This window comes from Protopterus annectens, chromosome 3.part0 (assembly GCF_019279795.1).
Source record: "Protopterus annectens isolate FY-2018-M chromosome 3.part0, PAN1.0, whole genome shotgun sequence".
NCBI classification, from domain to species: domain Eukaryota; kingdom Metazoa; phylum Chordata; order Ceratodontiformes; family Protopteridae; genus Protopterus; species Protopterus annectens.
Genome location: NC_056731.1, coordinates 5,817,283 through 5,838,904, shown reverse-complemented (window position 1 = coordinate 5,838,904; position 21,622 = coordinate 5,817,283). Strand labels below are relative to the sequence as shown.

The 21,622-nt window shown below is 43.3% G+C and overlaps 1 protein-coding gene across 3 annotated transcripts in view; it reads left to right on the top strand.

The window, feature by feature from the left end:
- The window catches only part of YME1L1 (YME1 like 1 ATPase), a 1,802,807-nt gene that overhangs the window by 1,339,981 nt on the left and 441,204 nt on the right, over positions 1 to 21,622 (top strand). For all 3 annotated transcript variants that reach the window (XM_044064545.1, XM_044064544.1, XM_044064543.1), the window contains one exon: positions 17,205 to 17,356. In XM_044064545.1, the coding sequence (XP_043920480.1) occupies positions 17,205 to 17,356 (152 nt within the window). The remainder of the gene's footprint in view (positions 1 to 17,204; positions 17,357 to 21,622) is intronic.

Here is a 21,622-nt window from a genome sequence, read left to right as displayed (position 1 = left end):
TTTCCATAAAATTGTAATTCACTGGTAAATTTATTTAACATTTATTTATTTAAGATTTGTTTACTAGGAAAGTCTGACTTGGAACAAAGCCAATTTTCAAAGGAGGCCCAGGGAGAAATGCTCCAGATGCATGTCTTTGTAAATCGTTGCGGACTGAGGTTGCCATCGCATAGAAGAGATTGAGGCAGCTCTCCTCATGCCCTATTTAAATGGTTTTCATAATAAAAAAAAAAAATGGAACTACAAAATGAGGATCTTGGATCCAGTACCTCGGATCCGAAGTTCCTACGGCCTCCTTCAGCTCCCAATTCCTCCTTGGGTCTGACATGTTTTGTCCCTATGATGTTTTCCACTTATCTGCTAATATTCATGGGATCCTAAGCTTTTAGATACAACTGACTAACGCTTTTCTTGGAGACAAGGTTTTATACCACCTCCTTGGATCAGAAGCATCTGGAGACTCCTTCAGATCCTAAGTTCCCCTCCTTGGATCCGATTGATTTGACCATTCTTCTTCTTCAGATCTTAAGACTAGGATCCAGCAGATACCAGGTACCCACAGAGAACTAAGCAATTCTCAGATCCAACATCTTTTGATGTGGAGCTACCAGACCAGTGTAGCTTTCTTAGGATCCAAGGCACTCCTCTGTTCGAGGGCTTCATTGTTTATTGCTTCTATGCCCTGCTCCTTACCCTTCATAGAGGTGTTGCTCGTTCTGCTCTGTCATAGCTACATGAAGGGTTACATAATCATGTTTGTCTGGCCAGTGTTCCCAAATCCGTTCCTCTGCCACAGGATCCTCCACTGTGGAGTCCATTTTCCTCCCTGGGACTAAGGTTCAGGAATGAACCCTGCCCTCCATCCTAGAGATTATGGGACAGTAGTGGGAGAGAGAGAGCGAGCTTCTTTCCCTAGTTGATCACGTTATTGTTTCAGTAGCAAGGACTTGCTTTATATTGGGATGACCATTCTCGATGCTTTTGGACATTGCCACTACTTCCTCCAGAATAGTTGCTTTTCGAGGGGAGTTTCCCGTTAGTAGTATAATGACTAGGAGTTGATGTTCTGACTCCTCCATGGGGGGGGGGGTCTCTTGCAGAGGAGAGGATGATTCTCCAAGCTTTCTTCTGTAGCATCCCCCTTCCCTTGATCCCTGTGGAGCTTGCAGAAGTTCCACTGGATACGGTGGTAGTGACAGATGTAACTAAGTAGGAGCTGGTGCTCAAAATCCCTCCATCCATCCTCCCAGCAGTAGGTCTGCAACGATGGACAAATTTGGATAGCATGAGTTCACCTCAGATACTTCCACACTGAAGTTGCCTGCTTAACCGCACACTTCTCTAATCCTTAGAAGGTTGTGAAATGGAACTTCAGTACTCTCCCAATTTCCATGTCTGTGTAAGATTAAAAAAACAAAAAAAACCCAAAAAGATGAGCTTAAGCTTATAATTCAGCAAGACACGTGGATACGACTATGTGAATCTCCAAAAAATGCCTTCTTTCCTTTCCAAACTTGGTTTTGACTCCAATTCGATGGAGAGCTTCAAGAAGGTCTCTCCACAACCAGCTACTCCGTCGCGCATTCCTAATACCTCTAAGAGACTCGTACATCTTTCAGTGGAGGGCTCTTTACAACCAGCCAGCCTTGACTCAACCAATACCTGATATGCCTGCATGACGCTATGTTACTTCTAATTACTCCTTAAGACATCATTGTTTAATGCCCCCATTGATGACTACTCTTTGTTCAGAGCATCAGTGAAGGATGCGCTTACCTGCAGCTTACAAACAGGAGGGCAAGTCTGTGGCTACCACCACAGTCAGAACTTTTCTTCTCCCCTTGATTTACATTTGAGGAAACTGAGGCAGTAAGACCTTTGGGGTCCCTCAGGGTTCATGCTAGAATGTTTCCTCCTAAGGCAAGGGAGGACTTCAACTATAGTCGTCTCCATAGAGCAATGCTTGGGGTGCCAAATGTAAGAGGTTTCTACACCCCCTTTTTCCTTCTACCTCCCGTTTCAAGAAAGAGATTCCTTGATTTTTATCCAGTCAGAAAGAATTTGCAGTTCAGTAGACTGCTACAAAAAAAGGAAAGAATACAGAGATCCTGAGACCAACCCTAAATCTAACTAGTCTTGATCGGTATGTAAGGAGGTGCAGTTCTGGATGCTTTACAGTTCAGTCCATCTTGCTTCATATGCACAAGGTCAAATGAATGTACTGCATACATCTCCAGAATGCACAATTCCACATTAAAATACATAGGCATTTTGGGAGTCATCTACATTTTCGACTGGGAGCCAATTACTCCCATTCAGATTACCTCTCTTCACTCTCACCACAGACCCCAGAGTGTTTACCTAATACTTGGGTGGTCATGGCAACTCACATGAGACTAGTATGATTCCAGCTGTTTTATCATATGAGTGGCTGGCTTTTTGCTGCCCCAACCAGACCTTCTGCAAATCAGGTTTTATTTGTTTTGTACACCCTCCAAATATTGGGACTTTATGGAAAATATAGCCAGGTAAGTCTTAACCTAGCCTTCAACATAAACAGGATTTGCTGGAGAGACCGATGTGCCTCCCAGAGGCTGCCACTCTTCTGGAACAAACTCCCAATTCAAGTTAAACAGAGTTCCTCAATGACCCTATTTAAGCATAGCTTGGACAATTTGATGGGAAACCGTAAATTCACCCCAGCGGTTCACCTATGTCCCTCTTGGATAGGGGCAGTAGGTACAGATCATAAATTCATGCGCCAATATAGCCTATTTCTCTCTGTTTGTGAGGGAACAAGGGTAAAACATAGCTACGCTTATATAGGCCCTAGGGCCAATAGCCTAGTAACCTCCTATGATCCTATGAAAACCATCTCCTTAGAGAGTCCAGAAGTTTCATAGGAACGCAGTTGGGTACTTTGACTTTTGTGCGTCCTCACTTTGATAAACCAGGTGTAGGACTTACTGTCTTTTGTGCATTGCATTTAGTGAAATCACCATTGTTAACCACTGAGTTATTGTCAGTTTTTCTATTATTCTTGCTCTTCTAGCTACATTTTTTCATGCAAATCCTTCAGTAGACTTGACAGTACAATGGTCTGTTCTTTACCAGCCTCTGTCTTCTCCTATAAAACACACCCGAATTTGCAAACATATTCATTGCTAGACCCTTTCAGAGGACATTTTTTCAGACAAACCATCCTCTTTCCTTCCCTATTTGCTAAAATGTCCACAAACACTTCAAACAGTGGTGGGAGTATATGTTAAGCGAAGGTTGATCCAACCACATGGTCCCCCCTCGAAGACCAAGATCACTTGCCATTGTCCCAGACACAAGAGTGGTTCTTCTAACGTTGCTAACCTTCCAGGATCCCCACCCCCTTAGGCACTATTATAGCATTCTGATATGATCCCCTCTCCGAGGAAATCCCCAACACTTGCTCTGGCTCAAGATTGAACCCCCTGGCCTCCTGTATGCCTACCCCCATCTACAAAGAAAGCCTATAGAAGCATATGGAGAAGATTATCCGTAGGGGCTTCCAGTCAGGACATTGGCCCTTCTCAGCTACTACTTCTGCCATTCTTCCTTTCCTTTCCTTAACCACAAGAAAATAAGCCCCAGCATGAAACAAAGCCAATCCAAAAACCGTACTGGAACAGGATACTGGATGGAAATAATTTTAATGTAAAACACACAAGTATTAAGCGCTTTCATCTCCACAAAAGCAGGACTTCATCAGAATATGTAGTTATACTGAATGACCTTGTTTAAATTTCTTGCCAAGCAATGCAGTGGGTTAACAATGCAAATCACCTGCCCACTTTTCACTTACTATTAATGGCATAAAAATTCCTTAAAGGAAATGAACATTAAATAAAAGATGCTATATCATGCACACACTAAAATTCACAAAATAAGCTGTATATATGGAATATGCTTACAAAACATTTTTTTAAAAAGTTTTTTTTTTTTTTTTTTTTTTTTAAGTTTGATCTCTTAACATTTTTCAGCCTTCTCCTGCAATACAGGAGATGTAGAAATAACTTCATTCAGATCTGGGGGAAAGTTAGCAGCCAGTCTCAATTGCCACTGCATCTCTTTCTTCAACATAGCATTCTTCCAGTCTCCCCCTTTCTGGTCAATAGCAGCAGAATCCAAAATGCTAAAGCAAATATATCAAACCCCACCCACTAAGGAGTGTTTATATAGGGCATTGCTCTCCTTTTTGTTGTTTATATCATATACATATTCGTAAATTCTACTCCACATTGCCCTTTCCATCTTGCCGACATAGTAACTTGCACATTTAACACATATAGCAAGGTATATCACCCGTTTAGTGCCGCAGTTCCCAGATTTGAACCTAATATTGTTTTTCATAACGTTCTCCAGTGTCAAATGTGTCAACTTATTGATGTATGTGGATTGCCTACAGTGCCCACAGGGGTTAGTCCTCTTACCATCTTCCGATTTGGTCCTAGCTTTATATTTTAATAACTGTTTAAAATTGGCATGCGTTTTATGAATAAACACCGGCTTGTTGCCCAATACACCAAAAATTTGTGAGTTTACTTTAGATATATTCCAGTTCCTTCTGATAATGTTTTTAATATCATCAGACAAGTGATTTGCATTGTTAACCAATTATATTGCTTGGTAATATATTTAAACAAGGTCATTCAGTGTAACTATGTATTCTGATGAAGTCTCGCTTTTGTGAGAATAAAAGCTTTAATGCTTGCGTGTTTTTGTATTAAAATTATTTCCATCCAGTATCCTGTTCCAGTGCGTTTTTTTTGGATCCTTCCTTTCCTTGCCAACTTTTTTAAGGAGAAGGTGAGCTTCTGTACTATTAAACTGCAGTTAGCAACTATATCAGTTTTTCATTCTGGAAAAGAAATTATTCTCCTTGGTGACTTTCAGATTATGTAAACATTTCCTGAAGGAGTCTTGCTGCTTAGACCTCCCATGAACGACCCCACTTTTCTTTTGGCTCTCACGGTAATTCTTCAGGGGCTGACACAGAAACCCTTGAACCAGTTAGCAATTTTTATAGAAAATTTCTTTCATGGAAAACATTCTTCTTGGCAGCATTTACATCAACAAAATGAATTTCTGAGCTTCAGGCCTTATTTGCCAATCCTTCTTGCATTATTTTCTGCAAAGATAGGGTGTCCCTTCGGACCAGTCCCTTCTTTATAACCAAAGTAGCCACAGAGGTGAGCATTTTTCAGTCCATATAATTGCCAATTATTGTTCCCAGTTTTTCTAATTGCGGCGAACACATGTTGCACTATCTGGATGTTCATATACAATTATGTTTAGACTTTACAAGACCGAACAGTGCAAAAAGTCTGACCAGATGCTTGTGTCTTTTTCTTACTAACTACTTAGGTTAACCAGTCTGCAAAATTATCCTGGCCAAGTAGATTAATGACCGTATTTTCGCTAATTTATCCGCAGAATTATTTGGAGTTGCCTCTTCATCCTATAGCCCAGTCTACCTGATTTATGGCTACCTCATCTACCATTTCTCCCAGAGCTTCTTTCGATGTTATCTGTGCTACAGCCACTTGGTTAAAGACTCGTACCTTTGTGACACATTACAAGTTATGCATTGTCTCCAGAAACAGAGCTTCCTTTGGTTTGACAGTACTCTGGCATATACTTCCTTGAGGGCCTCCCAAGTGTTAAGTTGGTAAGGATTCTGACCCATCAGTGAGGAAGAATGAAAAAGGACAACATCAGATAAGGAAGTTATGTACTTACCATGACGTTCTCTCTGCATTGTCCAGTTTCATTTTTCCCTACCTTCCCTGTCAGCCATCCTCTGTCCTTGTCATTCCTAGAAGGATCTTGGATTATATAGGAACTTTTCATGTTCTTGATTTGAGATTGAATTTTTTCTTTTTCTGTCCCTTTTTTCCCCGTCTGTAAAAATCGGTAGGCAGCAAACTCGAAAAAGAGGGAGAAGAGGAAGCATGTATCCCTTGCTGCAGAAAGTCTACCGGATTAATAGGCTTTCCCTCAAAGCCTCTTTAATGCTTTCATGGCCCTGGGCCTACGGCATCTGGGACTCCCACAATCCCTCCTCCAGTTCTGAGCCCTAGGCCTCAGGCCTCAGAACCCTCTCAAGTGGAAGGGAAGAGTACTCTGATTCTACTTCTGAAGAATATCTCTTCTACACCTCTCAGCTCACTTCCCCACTTGGATGTGGTTCCCCCAGAGGAAGAATCTGGTGATGCAGATTCCACAGCAGAAGGTCTAACCTTTGTGGAAACTGTAGCTAAATTGAGGGAACATTTTAAGGGGGAATAATCTGAGATGACTGAGGTACAAAAAAGGTATTATGACCTCATACAGATTGACTCCCCAGACCTTGCTGCTGTTCCTCCCATTCTTCCAGCTTTTCTGGATGCTTTTTCAGCAGTATCCTTGAACCCAGACTCTCAAACCCCAGGTCCACTAAGACCTGATAGGTTTTGTAAAGTCCCTGAGACAGCAGAATTTCTAGTGAAATAACTGCAGATCCAGCCACCATTTCTGTCTCTGCTGACAAGGCTTCAAAACTACTGCCTTTTACTACCCTCCTCCCTGCTGACAAGGACAGCAAAACCATGGAGCGTTTGGGGAAGAAGATGTACACTTCTGCAACTCTGGCTGTCCGCGCAATCAGTTACCAGACACACGTCTAAAAATGCTTTATCCCTTTTGGAGAATATTTCCAAGCAAGTATCTTGACTCCCCAGACTCAGCAGCCAAAATTCAAGTGTGCTCCCTTGTTTCCCTGACTTCTCAGGTTAACAGGCACTCTATAAAGTTTAGCTGTGATACTGCTGAGGCCTCAGCCAGGTCAGCAGCATTAGCATCTGCCTTAAGAAGGTACTCCTGGCTACGTCTTCAGCCCCTACCAGATGATTTTAGAGCTAAGCTGGTAGATGCTCCTTTGGATAACTCGGCCATATTTGGAGCAAAGATTGCAGACTTGTTCAAGTCTTTGCAACAAAAGGGGAAAGAGATGCAAGATTTAAAGCATCTATTGGTATCCCCAATTCCAAAGTTTCAAAGAAGTTATCCTTCAAAAACTCAGTTCATCAGAAAGCAGTCACAGCCTGCTCCCTCTTCTAGGCCTAGGAAAACCACCAGGAAGCAATCCACTCCTGCTAGAGCCACACCATCTACCAGCCAGAGGACATCCTTTCAAGACAGGGCAGGTGGTGTGTGACTACCTGCCCTCCTTGAAACCCCCACCCCCTCCCTCTCTTCTTGTGTCTCTCTCGCTGTCTGAAAGTATGAAGACTCATCACTTCAGACAAGTGGGTTCTTTCAATAATAGAACACGGGTATTTCATGACCTGGATCATTCCACCAAAGAGAAAGGGGAATGTCCCAGACCCCAAAAGAGCAACTTCCCCTCAACACCAGTGCTAGACAACCTTATGGCTCAAGGTACCATCCAGCCGATCCCACAGTCTGCTATGGGAAAAGGCTTTTAGTCTAGGATTTTTCTAGTGCCAAGAAAAGACGGACCCTGGAGGCCAATTCTATTCCTCTCACATCTGAACCTCTTACTTCTTCCTTCATGTACCCAATTTCAGGATGCTTACATTGCCAACTCTCTTCCCGCTCCTCCTCCCTCAAGGGTTCATGGCCACCTTGGACATCAAGGATGCCTATCTCCACATCCCCATAAGGTCCAGCTTCAGGAGGGATCTAAGGATGTTCTTCGTGTTTCACTGTTGCAGTCATCACATTTGGGTTATCTGCTTGCAGTAGCCCTAAGTCGACCTGAATAACAAAGTCTTTGGTTCTGCGTCAGTTGCTGTCTCTTCTTCCGTGACGTCAGGTCGTCAGGGGTATAAAACATGTAGCCGATGCCATTACGTCAGTCTTTCTTGCCATTCAGTGCCCGAAGCAGAAGCAGTTCGCAAGTGCCAGTTGGCCAACTCCTGAAATTTTCATTTTCGAGTTTCAGATCCAAAGTCTCCAACCAAAAGCTAAGTACCCCGTTTGGGAAACTTTTTCTTGCTCTAAACCGATGTCAGTAAAAGTAAATAATTGCATTTCTTGTATAAAGCAAATACCTCATAAAGATTTCCATTCTTACTGTATTCCTTGCATAGGCCCTGACCACGACGTACGTCACTGTCGGTTTTATGCCTTATTTAAACCTCGAACTATCAGTCGTTGGTATATTTTTGCTTCTAAATATTTTGATGCTCGGTTCAATTATCCTGATATGTCTTCGAAAGATAAAGACAGAGACAGGCCGCCTAGGTCCAATGCGGCCGAAGACACTTCTCCTAAGCTAGTCGCCAGTAATCAGTGAGGTGCTTTCGCAGCCCCTGATAGGTGCTTTTGCAGCCCCTGATACCTGCTACTTCATATTCGCAGGTCTCTACTGAGACCCATTCACAGTCCGGTATGCTGCGAGACGCTTCAACAGTGGAACCTGCAAATGTCTCTACCTTGGATGGGTCCGGAGCCGCTGTGCAGGCACCGGCTTCTGAGGGTGTATTCAGGCCTACTGACTTGCGTATTAAACCGACGCCATCTTCTTCTTCAAGGCTTAAAACTCGAACTATGCCTAGAAAATTGATGCCCAGACTGCATGGTCAGGCCACTATGCCTAAAAAACAAATAAGAATGGCTGAAGACCTTATTACTTTAATCAGGGGAAGCCAACCTTCCCCCTCTAAGAGACCTAGAACTGAGTTTGCTTATGATACTTTTGAAATTTCTGTTTCCTCTGATGACCAGGATTTACCCTATGATGACTCAATTCCCTCTGCTTCCTCCCCTCCAGAGGATTTCTCTTTTGGTGAAACCTTGCATACTCTCAGGGAGCATTTTCATTGGGAAAGTCAGGCTTTCTCTGATTCTAAAAAGAGGCTTAGGGATTTTTTACTCCTGTCCCAGCGCAGGTCTTTAGCCATACCTCCTGTACTGGACATTGTGGATGATGCCTTTTCGGAATCCAGCTTGGCCCCTGACTCTTTAGCTCCTCCTCCCAGAAAACCTGATATTACAGGGTTCCTGACTATCACAAGTTCCTTTTCAAAAATCCTACTGCGGATCCTGAGACCATTTCACAGACACCCAAGGGCATTAAAGCTACTACTGCCAAAAATCCTACCCCCTCTGATAAGAGACTCCAGGGCGCTGTGTAGATGGGGTATGAAGGTATACACTTCTGCAACTTTGGCCATCAGGGCCTTAAACTGCCCCGTTTCATATGTTAAAAGTATCAGCATCATATTATTGGATTGTTTAAACAGAAAATGATATTGATTCCTGATTGTGCTGAAAGTAAGGATTTACAGGATTTAATGCATTCTGCTGAACAAATTGGAAAACATACTTTGCAATGTGGTTTTGCTTCACTAGAGGCATCTTGCAGTGCTACTGTAACTGGGTCTGTCCTTAGAAGGCATGCTTGGCTTAAGGAGCAGTCCTTGCCAGATCATGTTAAAGCTAAATTACTGGATGCTCCCTTAAATCAGGACAGCCTGTTTGGCAACAAGGCAGAAGAAGTTCTTAAAAAGATGGAGAAAAAAGCTAAATCTATGCAAACTGTTAAAGATTTTTTACAAGTACAACCTCCAAGATTTACTAGGCATTGGCCTTCTAAGAATTAGTCCTTTCCTGCCTCTTCCAGACCTTCTCAGTCCAAACCCAGATCCAGCAGAGCACCCAGGCTTCAATCCCAGGGTACGCACAGGACTAAGCAGTTCGGGGCCTCCACATCCAAGTCTGGGAGTAATAAAACTCCCCCCTATGGTAAACTGTCTCAATGACTTATTTTTTAAAACTTCCAGGCACTTTTCAACTTACTGCCCCTTTGGGGGCAAAGATTGCTCTGCATGCAAAGAACTGGGAACTCATTACCCAGGACAAATGGGTTTTAAATATAGTGTCCCAAGGATACAGATTTCACTTCCACACATTACCAACCCCAAATCAGTGGGCAGAGGCCCAAAAGCAAGTACTCTCTCTCTTAAGCATAGGGGTTATGCAATTGGTACCAGAAGAGGAAAAGGGACAAGGTTTCTACTCAAGATTTTTCCTGATGCTCAGAAAAGACAATTCATGGCGTCCTATCCTGGACCTGTCTACTCTAAACACCTTTTTGGGTGATTCCAAAATTCAAAATGCTGACTCTTCACCAGTTGCTCCCTATGCTAGGCAAAGATGCCTGGTTGGCAACACTAGATTTAAAAGAAGCATACCTGCACATCCCAATCAGGGAATCTTGCAGAAGATACCTACACTGCAAAGCAGGCTACATGCGCTATCAGTTCTCTGCACTGCCCTTTGGCTTATCTACTGTGCCCAGGGTATTCACAAAGTGCCTAGCTCCAGTCATTGCATTTTGCAGGCAAAGAAATATTCAAATATACCCATACCTGGACGATTGTCTAATTCACGCAGAAAGTCAGGACATACTTTTGAGTCATCTGGCCTTTGTACAAAGGGTGCTAACTTGTCTGAGGTACACCATAAACGAAAAGAAGTCACACCTGGTACCCTGTCATCAAATTATATTCCTGGGAGCAAGCTTGAATACAACTTCCCAGATGGCTTTCCTCACGCCAGAGAAACAAATTCATTTGACAACCTACCTCAAACAAGTGGCCACTAAAACCCTGCGATCTGCAAGGCAAATACTTCAAGCCTTGGGGTTCATGGCCTCATGCATTCTTCTAATTCAATATGCAAGACTGCATATGAGGAAACTACAATGGTATCTATAAAGCCTATGGTGTCAACAGTCTCAGGATCTAGAAGCAATGATTCCTATCATACCTTGCCTACCCCTAGAGTTCCTTTGGTGGGCAGAGGCCTGCCACCCAAACAAGGGAATACCTTTCACACTACCCCCTGCCGCCCAAACCCTAACAACAGATGCATCAGACTGTGCATGGGGGCTCACCTGGCAGGGAAGTGCATTCAGGGCAAATCGAACCCAAGTCAAATGCACCTGCATATCAGTCAAAAAGAAATATTAGCTGTACAGAATGCTCTGACAGCCTTCAAGGACCACATTCTTCCAGGACAATTAATGGTAAAGACGGGCAACACCACTGTTACGTGGTACATAAACAAGCAGGGGGGTACACATTCTTACTGCCTTTGCAGACTAGCCATGGCATTGTGGAATACAGCCTTGACCTACTAAGTGCATCTACAAGCTCAATTCCTGCCAGGAAAACTAAGTACACTGACAGGCGGACTAAGCAGAAACCTCATGGAACCACACGAGTGGAAACTGGAGCCAAGGATTTTCAACATGTTGACAAGCAAATGGAGGAGCCCTGATGTAGACCTGTTTGTTTCCCCCCAGAACTATAAATTGGACAAAGTTTGCACAAGGACTCCCCACAAACAAGCTTGGAAAGTGGATGCTCTGTCCTTCAGCTGGAAAAAAACATCAGTTTGTGCCTTTCCTCCTCTGCCTCTGCTCTCCAAGGTACTACTAAAGATCAAACAGGACAAGCCAAGGACGATTTTATTTGCACCAGACTGGCCACGCCAGCACTGGTACCCCCTCCTGCACAGTGTCATGCTTGGCCCCATGGCACCTGCCTCAGACACACCTTCCCTGTTGTATCAGCAGGGGAACCAGATTCTGCACCCTCAGCTGCAAACCCTGAACCTAGCAGCCTGGCTAATTATCTAATGTCTTCTTTTCCACCAGACTTTTCTGCACCAGACTGGCCACACCAACACTGGTAGCCCCTCTTGCGCAGTGTGTCGCTGTTGGCCTCATGGCACCTGCCACAGACTCCTTCCCTGTTGTCTCAGCAGGAGACCCAGATTCTGCACCCTCAGCTTCAAACACTGAACATAGCAGTCTGGCTGATTACCTAATCTCTCCTTTACCATCCCTCAGTAAACCAGTGATGGATATCATTTTAAAGGCAAGGAGGCCTAGTACTAAAAAATCTTATGCTGAAAAATGGAAAAGATTCTATGCCTGGAACCAATCTAAAGGGATGAGCACAGCAGTGCCCAATTTACCTTAGATTTTACAATACTTAACTGAGATGCTTCACAGGGGCCTTTCTTTTTCCTCCATCAAAATTCACGCCTCAGCCATTTCAGCTCATTATAACAGAACCTCTCCTCTTCTCTCATCCACTGCTCAAGCGGTTTTTCAGAGGGGCCAAAAATTTAAGACCACCCAGGAGAGCTCCAACTCCAGCCTGGGACCTTAACTTTGTCTTGGAGAAACTCACTCTTCCTCCTTTCGAGCCAGCTGCTACTGCAGATTTACATTTTTTTTCTTAGAAAACAGCTTTCCTTTTAGCAATCACTTCAGCGAGAAGGGTATCTATTTCATTTATATGGAGGTTATAGGTTCATAGGTTATAGTACTAGGCTAACTGCCTTTGCGATCCACTGTAAGCCTAGCCAATTATCCCTTGTGAGACTCAAACCCTGCACCTTGTGTTTGTAAGGCAAACACCTTAACCATTAGGCCAACCTCTAAATTACAGGTCCTTATGGCAGTGGAGCCTTTCATCATCTTTCATGCGGACAAGGTGTCCTCAGAACCAATCCCTCCGTCATGCCCAAAGTGGTATCCAGTGTGGCCCTTAATCAGTCCATTCATTTGCCAACCTTCTTTCCTAATCCACAGAACAAAGGAGAACGGATACTGCAGTCCTTAGATGTGCACAGACAACTTAGATTCTATTTGGACAGGACTAAACCTCAAAGGAAATCTGAACAACTGCTGGTGGCATTTGCTGCAGGGACAGAGGGGAAGGCTATTTCAAAGCAAACCATTTCTAAATGGATATGCCATTGCATTCATTTATGCTGTAAGCACCGTGGAAAACCTATCCCACAGGGGATCAGATCCCACTCAACCAGGGCTGCATCTACCTCTACAGCCTTTCTCAGAAGCGTCCCTACCAGGGACATCCTAGAAGCTGGTACCTGGAGTTCTGTACATACTTTCACCAAGCATTACCATTTGCCAATTTTCTCCAAGTCCAGACCTGGCTTTGCCACTGCAGTCTTGCAGGGCCTTATAGCTGGTCCTAATGCTATCTAAATTCCTCCTCCCATCCTTAGCTTTGGGAATCTACCCAAATGTGATGACTGTAACACTGAAACATGAAGAACCTAGTACAGTTGTGTACACTTACCATAAATGTAGATGTTCGAGTGTATTCACTGTTGCAGTCCTGGTTACCCTCCCTGCAGCCCCTTGACTTATTTTGGCTATACCTCTACTCTCCTTTACTATGCTTAAAAGCTTTTTGGTATATTTGCTTTTTTGACTGGAGGTATAACCTTGTATATTTATATATTTAATTGCTTCCCAATGGTGCCAAACATAATGGCGTCGGCTGCATGTTTTATACCCCTGACGTCATGGAAGAAGAGACAGCAACCGACACAGGACCCAAGACTTTGTTAATCAGGCCAACTGAGGGCTACTGCAAGCAGATAACCCAAATGTGATGACTGCAACAGTGAATGCACTTGAACATCTACTTTTATGGTAAGTGTACACAACTGTAATTTCTCAGTGGCCTCCTCTCACTTTGTTGTCTGCCTTGCCCTTTGGGCTTTCCACTGCACCCAAAGTCCTCACCAAATGCCTGGCACCAGTGATTGCCTTCTGCAGAACACAAGGGATCCAAATATTCCTGTATTTGGATGACCTGCTCAGTCAGGCAGACTGCAAACAGTTCCTCCTGCTAGACTTGTACAAAACCAATGCACTCCTACAGTCCTGAGGGTTTCAGATCAATTGCTCAAAATCTCAACTGGAACCTACACAAGACTTGGTCTTCCTGGGGTGCAGGATTCAAACAGACATCATGAAAACCTACCTTCCTCTTCAAAAGGTGGAAAGCTTGACACATTATCTGCTTGTGGTTCTTCATGCCAAAGAAATGACTGCAAGTCACTACCTCAGGCTCCTGGGCTACATGGCTTCCACAATACCTGTGCTGCCTTTAACAAGACTCCACATGAGGAATCTGCAGTGGTACCTCAGGTCTGTTTGGACACAGCATTCCCACCCCCTAGAGTACAGGGTGCCCCTCCTGCCCTGCCTCAAGCAGGAGCTACCTTGGTGGCTGAATCAGGTAAAGCTCAACCCGGGTCTTCCACTCCAATCCTCTCATCCAAAACAGATTATGTACACAGACGCCTCAGACTTTGGGTGGGGCGCAACTCTGGATCAGCTAAAAGTGCAGGGTTTGTGGCCAGTACCACACAGGAAAGAGCACATCAGTGTGAGAGAAATGAGGGTAATACTACTGGCCCTGCGGGCCTTCCAAACCAGACTTCAACAAGGACCCCTGAAGCTGTTTACAGACAGTAAGTACCACAGTGCTGTGGTATCTCAACAAGCAAGGGTGAACCAAATCTTTCTTACTTTGCAGACTAGCTCCCCTGGTGTAGGAGCTGTCCACCAGTCAGGGAGTTAATCTACAGGCGGTATACATACCTTCCAAACAGTTCTCAGACAGATTTCCTCAGCAGGTCCATGATTATGGCCCATGAATGGATGCTACACAAGGATGTCTTCCTAGACCTGGTCCACCAATAGGGTACACCTCAAATAGACCTGTTTGCCTCCTCCTTCTGCACCAGACTGCTAAAACCACTGGTGATGGCAGCAGATGCCTTTTCAATTTCATGGAAGGGGATGTGTCTCTATGTATTCCTCCTCTTTCCTCTTGTTCAGAAGGCCTTGCTAAAGATCCAGCAGGACAGACCAAAAATCTTGCTGGTGACTCCCTCTTGGCCAAAACAGGGTTGGTTCCCCCTCCTCCTGCAATTATCCAAGGACAGTTACCACAAGTTACCCCTCAGAGTGGACCTTTTCACACACGATAAGGGAACCCAAATCCACCCACAGTGGCAGTCTCTTCACCTCACTTTGTGGGTGATAGGATTCTGAGGGTCTATATTAGAACATCGAAGTTTCAGAACTTTGAATGTTCTAATATCGACACCTACTAACCGAAAACCGATAAGACCGAAAATTTAGAACATCGAATTTTTTCCTAGGGAAAAAAAATTGCTGTTCCAAAACACTTAACACACCAAACAAACAGCAATCCACACACATACACCTAAAATCTTACATCTAAACCTACACTAAACTGTACATACACCACTATCTACCCACTTACCTTAACCCAAACCCTAACCCTAAGGTCCGTCACTATCACACACACACCTCACCCGCGCCCTAACTCACCTATCCCACCTTAACCCTCACGTCCACACATTCGCACACTTACTTGACCCGCACCCTAACCCTAACTCACCTATCCCACCCTAACCCTCACGTCCACACATTCGTACACTTACCTGAACCCGACCGTAACTTTCCACCGCAGAGCTGAAAATAGTCAAGCGACAGGAACGGACAACCGAATACTTTCCCTAGGAAAGAATTCAGTTATCTAAAACTTCGCTATTTTCAGCTTTCGCTTATTAGGTGTCGATATTAGAACATTCGAAGTTCTGAAACTTCAATGTACTAATATAGACCAGATTCTGATCCCTTTCAGACACCTTTACAACGAGGATGTGCTCACTGTCCTGCAGGAGGCCAGGAACCCAATAGCAGGAGATCTTGCGTATCCAAGTGGAAAAGATTCTCTATATGCTTTCTTAAAAGGCAGTTGGACCATTGCAAAGCCAAACTGCTCTAAGTACTGTCCTACCTGTGTGAACTTTTGCAGGCAGTTAGCTTTCTCATCCATTAAGGCCCATTTATCTGCCATTTCTGCATGCCTCCCTTTGGACCCCCCCCCCCTTAGCTTTCAGGTTGCCTTCATGCCTAGGTGGTCAATGACCTTTCTTTAAACCAAGCCATCCACTTACCCACTTTCTGTCCCAACCCACAGGGAGATGGTGAGAGAGTACTACATTCCCTGGATGTGCACAGACAGCTCAGATTTTATCTGCACAAAACCAGGCCCATCAGACAGACTGACCAACTGTTGATCTCTTTCCATCCCAGGGCCCTAGGAAAAGCAGTATCTAAGCAAACCATTTCAGCCTGGATTTCCAAAGCTATTACCTTTTGCTACAAACAGCACGGGAAACTCTTGCAAGGCAGTGTTAAAGCACATTCCACCAGGGCTAGGGCCTCTTCTGGAGCATTCCTCAAAGGCCTGGACACTTCCACTATCCTTGAAGCAGCCGCTTGGTGTTCTGTGCACACCTTCACAAAGCATTACAAGATAGACCAGATTTACAGGTCCAGGGCTAGCCTTCATGGATTCCTGGCGAACTCTACTATGTCACCTCCCCCTTCCTCACAGTAAGCTTTGGCACCCACCCATGTGTACAGAATACTGCAACGTGTGAATAGAAGGACATAGAAAAGTTGTGTAAAGTCTTACCATAACCATAGATGTCCTTCTCTTCTGTGTTGCAGTATTCCTTCCCTCCCACCTACCCCTCTTATTATCTGTCAGTTCCCTTTTTGAATGGCACAGGACTTGCATTACCTTCTCTCTGGAACTGGTTCTGACTGGGGTGTTCATTTCTGAAGTGTGGTGCACGCTGACGTCACTTTTATGACCCGCGCTGTGCTGGCCACGTCAGACACCCCACATACCATACAGTGACTGAAATCTTTTTGTATACTAGCCTGACATTTGAGTAGCAAAAGGAGAAAACCCATATGTACAGAATACTGCAACATGGAAGAGAAGGACATCTATAGTTATGGTAAGATTTTACACAACTTGTCTTTTTTTCTTTATGTATGCATTTTTATAGTAAACGTGTAGATTATGTGGAAGCTTCTTGGGATATTCTTTGAAATTTGCTACTGTTCCTTCAGCTGATGGGTGTCTTGTCTGTATTTATTATTTCTCAGCTGAGATAATGTCAGATTGTGCATTGTACTAATAAGCTGTATTATGTAACTAATTTTGTCGTGTTGTAACAGCTTGTCTCAGAATTTTTCTGTTAAGGTGTTAATATTTGTATAAGCTTGCTTTACTGGGAGTTGTAGTTTTGTACATGCTCTTTTTTCTTGATAAACCTATATTTCACACTTTGGATTACATGAGCTTTGAATGGTAGCGTTAACAGTAGCAATACTGCCTCAGCACTTTGGGATTTTGTTTTCTTTTGGGACTAAAATATTTATATATTTCCATGTATTACAGTATTGCTGAGTTAGATTAGCTGTATTGTTTTTCTAGGTCCTGAGCGAAGAAGTGTAGAAATTGACCGCAAAAATAAGACAATCACAGCATATCATGAATCTGGGCATGCTATTGTTGCTTACTATACCAAAGATGCAATGCCAATCAACAAAGCAACAATTATGCCAAGAGGACCTACACTGGGACATGTAAGTTGGTGTTTGTCAATTACAGTAAAATTACAACTAAAAAAAAGTTGAATAACTTTAACTGCATCATCGACTTCACAAAAGATGTTTCAAATTGAATGCTCAAAATTCATGTGTGGTGTGTGCGTGTGTGTGTATATATATATATATATATATATATATATATATATATATATATATATATATAGATATATACAGAAAGAGAGATATAAAATATGTGTGTATATGAATGCACTGATCTGATGTTGTCTCTTCCGTCTATTCCTCAACCAGTGGGTTTTTGGTCCGATCTCTGCCACCTTTTCCAGACTTAGGATCCATAGCTCAGGCTCATCCCCTTTCCCATAATGTCCTCCCGTCTCCAGCATTACCTCCGATCTCGTTTGCCACTCTTTGCGTTCAGACATGGGCTTGTTGGCTCAGGCTGTCCGAGGAGTGTAAGCTTTACTTATTCTTATTCCTTTTTTTCTGCTGATCTTTGTTGGCTATTATTATTCTCGTATTTCTTCTACTTTCTCCCCTTCTTCCTTTAAAAAAAAATTTATAGATATTCTTTTCTGTGTGGCCATTTCAGCCTTGCTATCGCCTTCATTATCTGTATACTAGTGTCCTAGTAGTTCTTTATTACCATTGAAACCAAATAAAATTCACATGGCTTCAAAATAAGCACCAATAAACTAAGTAAGAAGCCTCCACGGCAAAACAATAAAGCCCCGAACAGCCTGGAATCCTTCTCAAGACTTTTATTAAGCACAAAAATCCACCATAAACGTTCACAGTACGTTTGCGTTTGAAACGCACTTCATTAGATGTGAGCTGGCACTAATCTGTACCTCATATATGGTTGGCAAAAAGACTGCAACGTAGTAATTAATCAATCACAATCTTTTTTTTTTAATAAGATGTCCATCTGCTCTGTGCTGCTGTTACAGTCCTCAGGTATTTTTAGTAAAGTTTATTTTGCTGTCTTGCTCTCTCTCTGATATGTGGCACATCAGAGAGAGAGAGAGAGAGACGGCGAAAAAAAAAAAAAAAAACTTTACTGAAAATACCTGAAGACTGTAACAGCAGCACAGAGCAGATGGACATCTTAAAAAAAAAAAAAAAAAAAAAAAAAAAAAGATTGTGATTGGTTAATTACTACGTTGCAGTATTTTTGCCAACTTTTATGAGGTACAGATTAATGCCAGCCAAAGTCTGATGAAGTGCGTTTCAAACGAAAATGTACTGTGAACATTTATGGTGGATTTTTGTGCTTAATAAAAGTCTTGAGAAGGATTCCAGGCTGTTCGGGGCTTTATTGTTTCGCCGTAGAGGCTTCTTACTTGGTTTATTGGCCTTTATTACCATTGTTGGTAACTGTTTGTGTACCCTCATTTTGGACAGGGTGTTTTCTATATACCATTGCTGGTATTTTCTTTCTTTTTACTGTGTGGAAATTTCTACTAGTTGTGTTTTTTTCTGGTACATGGTTTGTCAGCAGTGATGGAATAATAGAGAAAACAAACCGGTTTTAAAAAATGTGTATCTTGTGGACATAAGATACCAAATTTTAATTTGCATACTAAAGTGTGTATTGATTGGGGCAGCTCATTTGGATAAGGATTGTGACGTGTACAGCCTTTGTCCACCAGGCAGTGGTAAAGCGTCATAATAAACTTGTGCTGAAGGGTCTCATCCCCCAATCTGCTACATGGTCTGCCTCTGGAGTATCCCCATCTAGGAAGAACCCTTCAGACCAGCACAAAGGTGAGAAACTGAAAAAGAAGACTAAAGAAATAAGGAAGCAATCCCTTGACCACTCTCCTCCTTTGGCTTCACCAGCGAAGATTATTAAGGTTTCTGATCTGACTGCTTCTTCGTGTCTGTCCTCTGTATGATGTTCTTTGTGTTTCACTGTTGCAGTCATCACATTTGGGTTATCTGCTTGCAGTAGCCCTCAGTCGGCCTGATTATCAAAGTCTTGGGTCCTGCGTTGGTTGCTGTCTCATCTTCTGTGACTTCAGGTAGTCAGAAGTACAAAGCATGCAGCCGATGCCATTACATCAGTTTTTCTTGCCGTGCGGTGCCTGAAGCAGAAGCAGTTTGCAAGTGCCAGTCGGCCGACTCCTGAAATTTTCGTTTTAGAGTTTCAGAACTGAAGTCTTCAACTAAAGCTAAGTACCCCGTTGGGGAAACTTTTTCTTGCTCTAAACTGATGTCAGTAAAAGTCAATAATTGTATTTCTTGTGGAAAGCAAATACCTCACAAAGATTTTCATCCGTACTGTATTCCTTGCCTAGGCCCTGACCACGACATACCTCGCTGTCGGTTTTGTGCCTTATTTTAAGCAAAGAACTATTCGTCGTCGGTATATTTACACTTCTAAATATTTAGGTACTCTGTTCAATTATCCAGATATGTCTTCGGTAAGCCACCCGACTACCGACATTCTGAAAAAATGCAAAGATAAAGACAGAGACAGGCCACCTGGATCCAAAGCTGCCGACGTCGCTTCTCCTAAGCCAGTCGCCAGTTTGCCGGTACTCAGTGAGACGCTTTCACAGCCCCTGATACTTGCTACTTCAGATTCGCAGGCCTCTACTGAGACCTATTTGGAGTCCAGTATGCTGCGAGATGCTTCAACTGTGGAACCTGTGGATGTTTCTACCTTGGATGGGTCCGGAGCCACTGTGCAGGCACCGGCTTCTGAAGGTGTATTCAGGCCTACTGACTTGCATACTAAACCGATGCCATCTTCTTCTTCAAGGCCTAAAACTCGAACTCTGCCTAGAAAACTGATGCCCAGACTGCATGGTCAGGCCTCTATGCCTAAAAAACAGATGATAAGAATGGCTGAAGACCTTGTTACTTTAATCAGGGGAAGCCAACCTTCCCCCTCTAAGAGACCTAGGACTGAATTTGCTTATGATACTTCTGACCAGGATTCTGAAATGTCTGTTTCCTCTGAGGACCAGGATTTACCCTTATCTACCTATGAGGATTCTGATGTAGAGGTCTCTATTCCCTCTGCTTCCCCCCCCAGAGGATTTCTCTTTTGGTGAAACCCTGCATACTCTTAGGGAGCACTTTCACTGAGAAAGCCAGGATTACTCTGATTCTAAAAAGAGGCTTAGGGATTTCTTACTCCTGCCCCAGCACAGGCCTTTAGCTATACCTCCTGTACTAGACATTATTGTTGATGCCTTTTCTGAATGTAGCTTGGCCCCTTACTCTTTACCTCCTGCTCCCAGAAGACTTGATAGATATTACAGGGTTCCTGACTCTCACAAGTTCCTTTTTAAAAATCCTACTGCGGATCCTGAGACCATTTCACAGGGACACAAGGGCATCAAGGCTACTACTGCCAAAAATCCTACCCTCTGTGATAGAGATTCCAGGGCGCTGGATAAATGGGGTAAGAAAGTATACACGTCTGCAACTTTGGCCATTAGGGCCTTAAACTGCCAGTTTCATATGTTAAAGTATCAACAGCATATCACTGGATTGCTTAAACAGAAAATGATGTTGATTCTTGACTGTGCTGAAAATAAGGATTTGCAGGATTTAATGCTTTCTGCTGAACAGGTTGGAAAGCATACTTTGCAATGTGGTTTTGATTCACTAGAGGCATCTTGCAGGGCTGCTGTCACTGGGTCTGTATGTAGAAGGCATGCTTGGCTTAAGGAGCAATCTTTGCCAGATCATGTTAAAGTCAAATTGCTGGATGCTCTCTTAAATCAGGACCACCTGTTTGGCAACAAAGCAGAAGTTGTTCTTAAAAAGATAGAGAAAAAAGCTAAATTTATGCAAACTGTTAAAGACTTTTTACAAGTACAGCCTCCAAGATTTAGTAGACATTGGCCTTCTAAGAATTGGTCCTTTCTTGCCTCTTCCAGACTTTTTCACTCCAAACCCAGATCCAGCAGAGCACCCAGGCTTCAATCCCAGGTGATGCACAGGACTAAGCAGTGGGGTGCCTCCACTTCTTTGTGAGTAATAAAACTCCCCCCTATGGTAAACTGTCTCAATTACTTCTTTTTAAAACTTCCGAACACTCTCAACTGACTGCCCCTTTGGGGGGAAAGATTGCACTTCATGCAAAGAACTGGGGACTCATTACCCAGGACAAATGGGTTTCAAATATAGTGTCCCAAGGATACAGATTTCACTTACACACATCACCAACTCCAAGCAGTTGGCCAGATCTACCTCCAAAGCAGTGGGCAAAGGCCCAAAAGCAAGTACTCTCTCTCTCCTAAGCATAGGGGTTATTCACTTGGTACC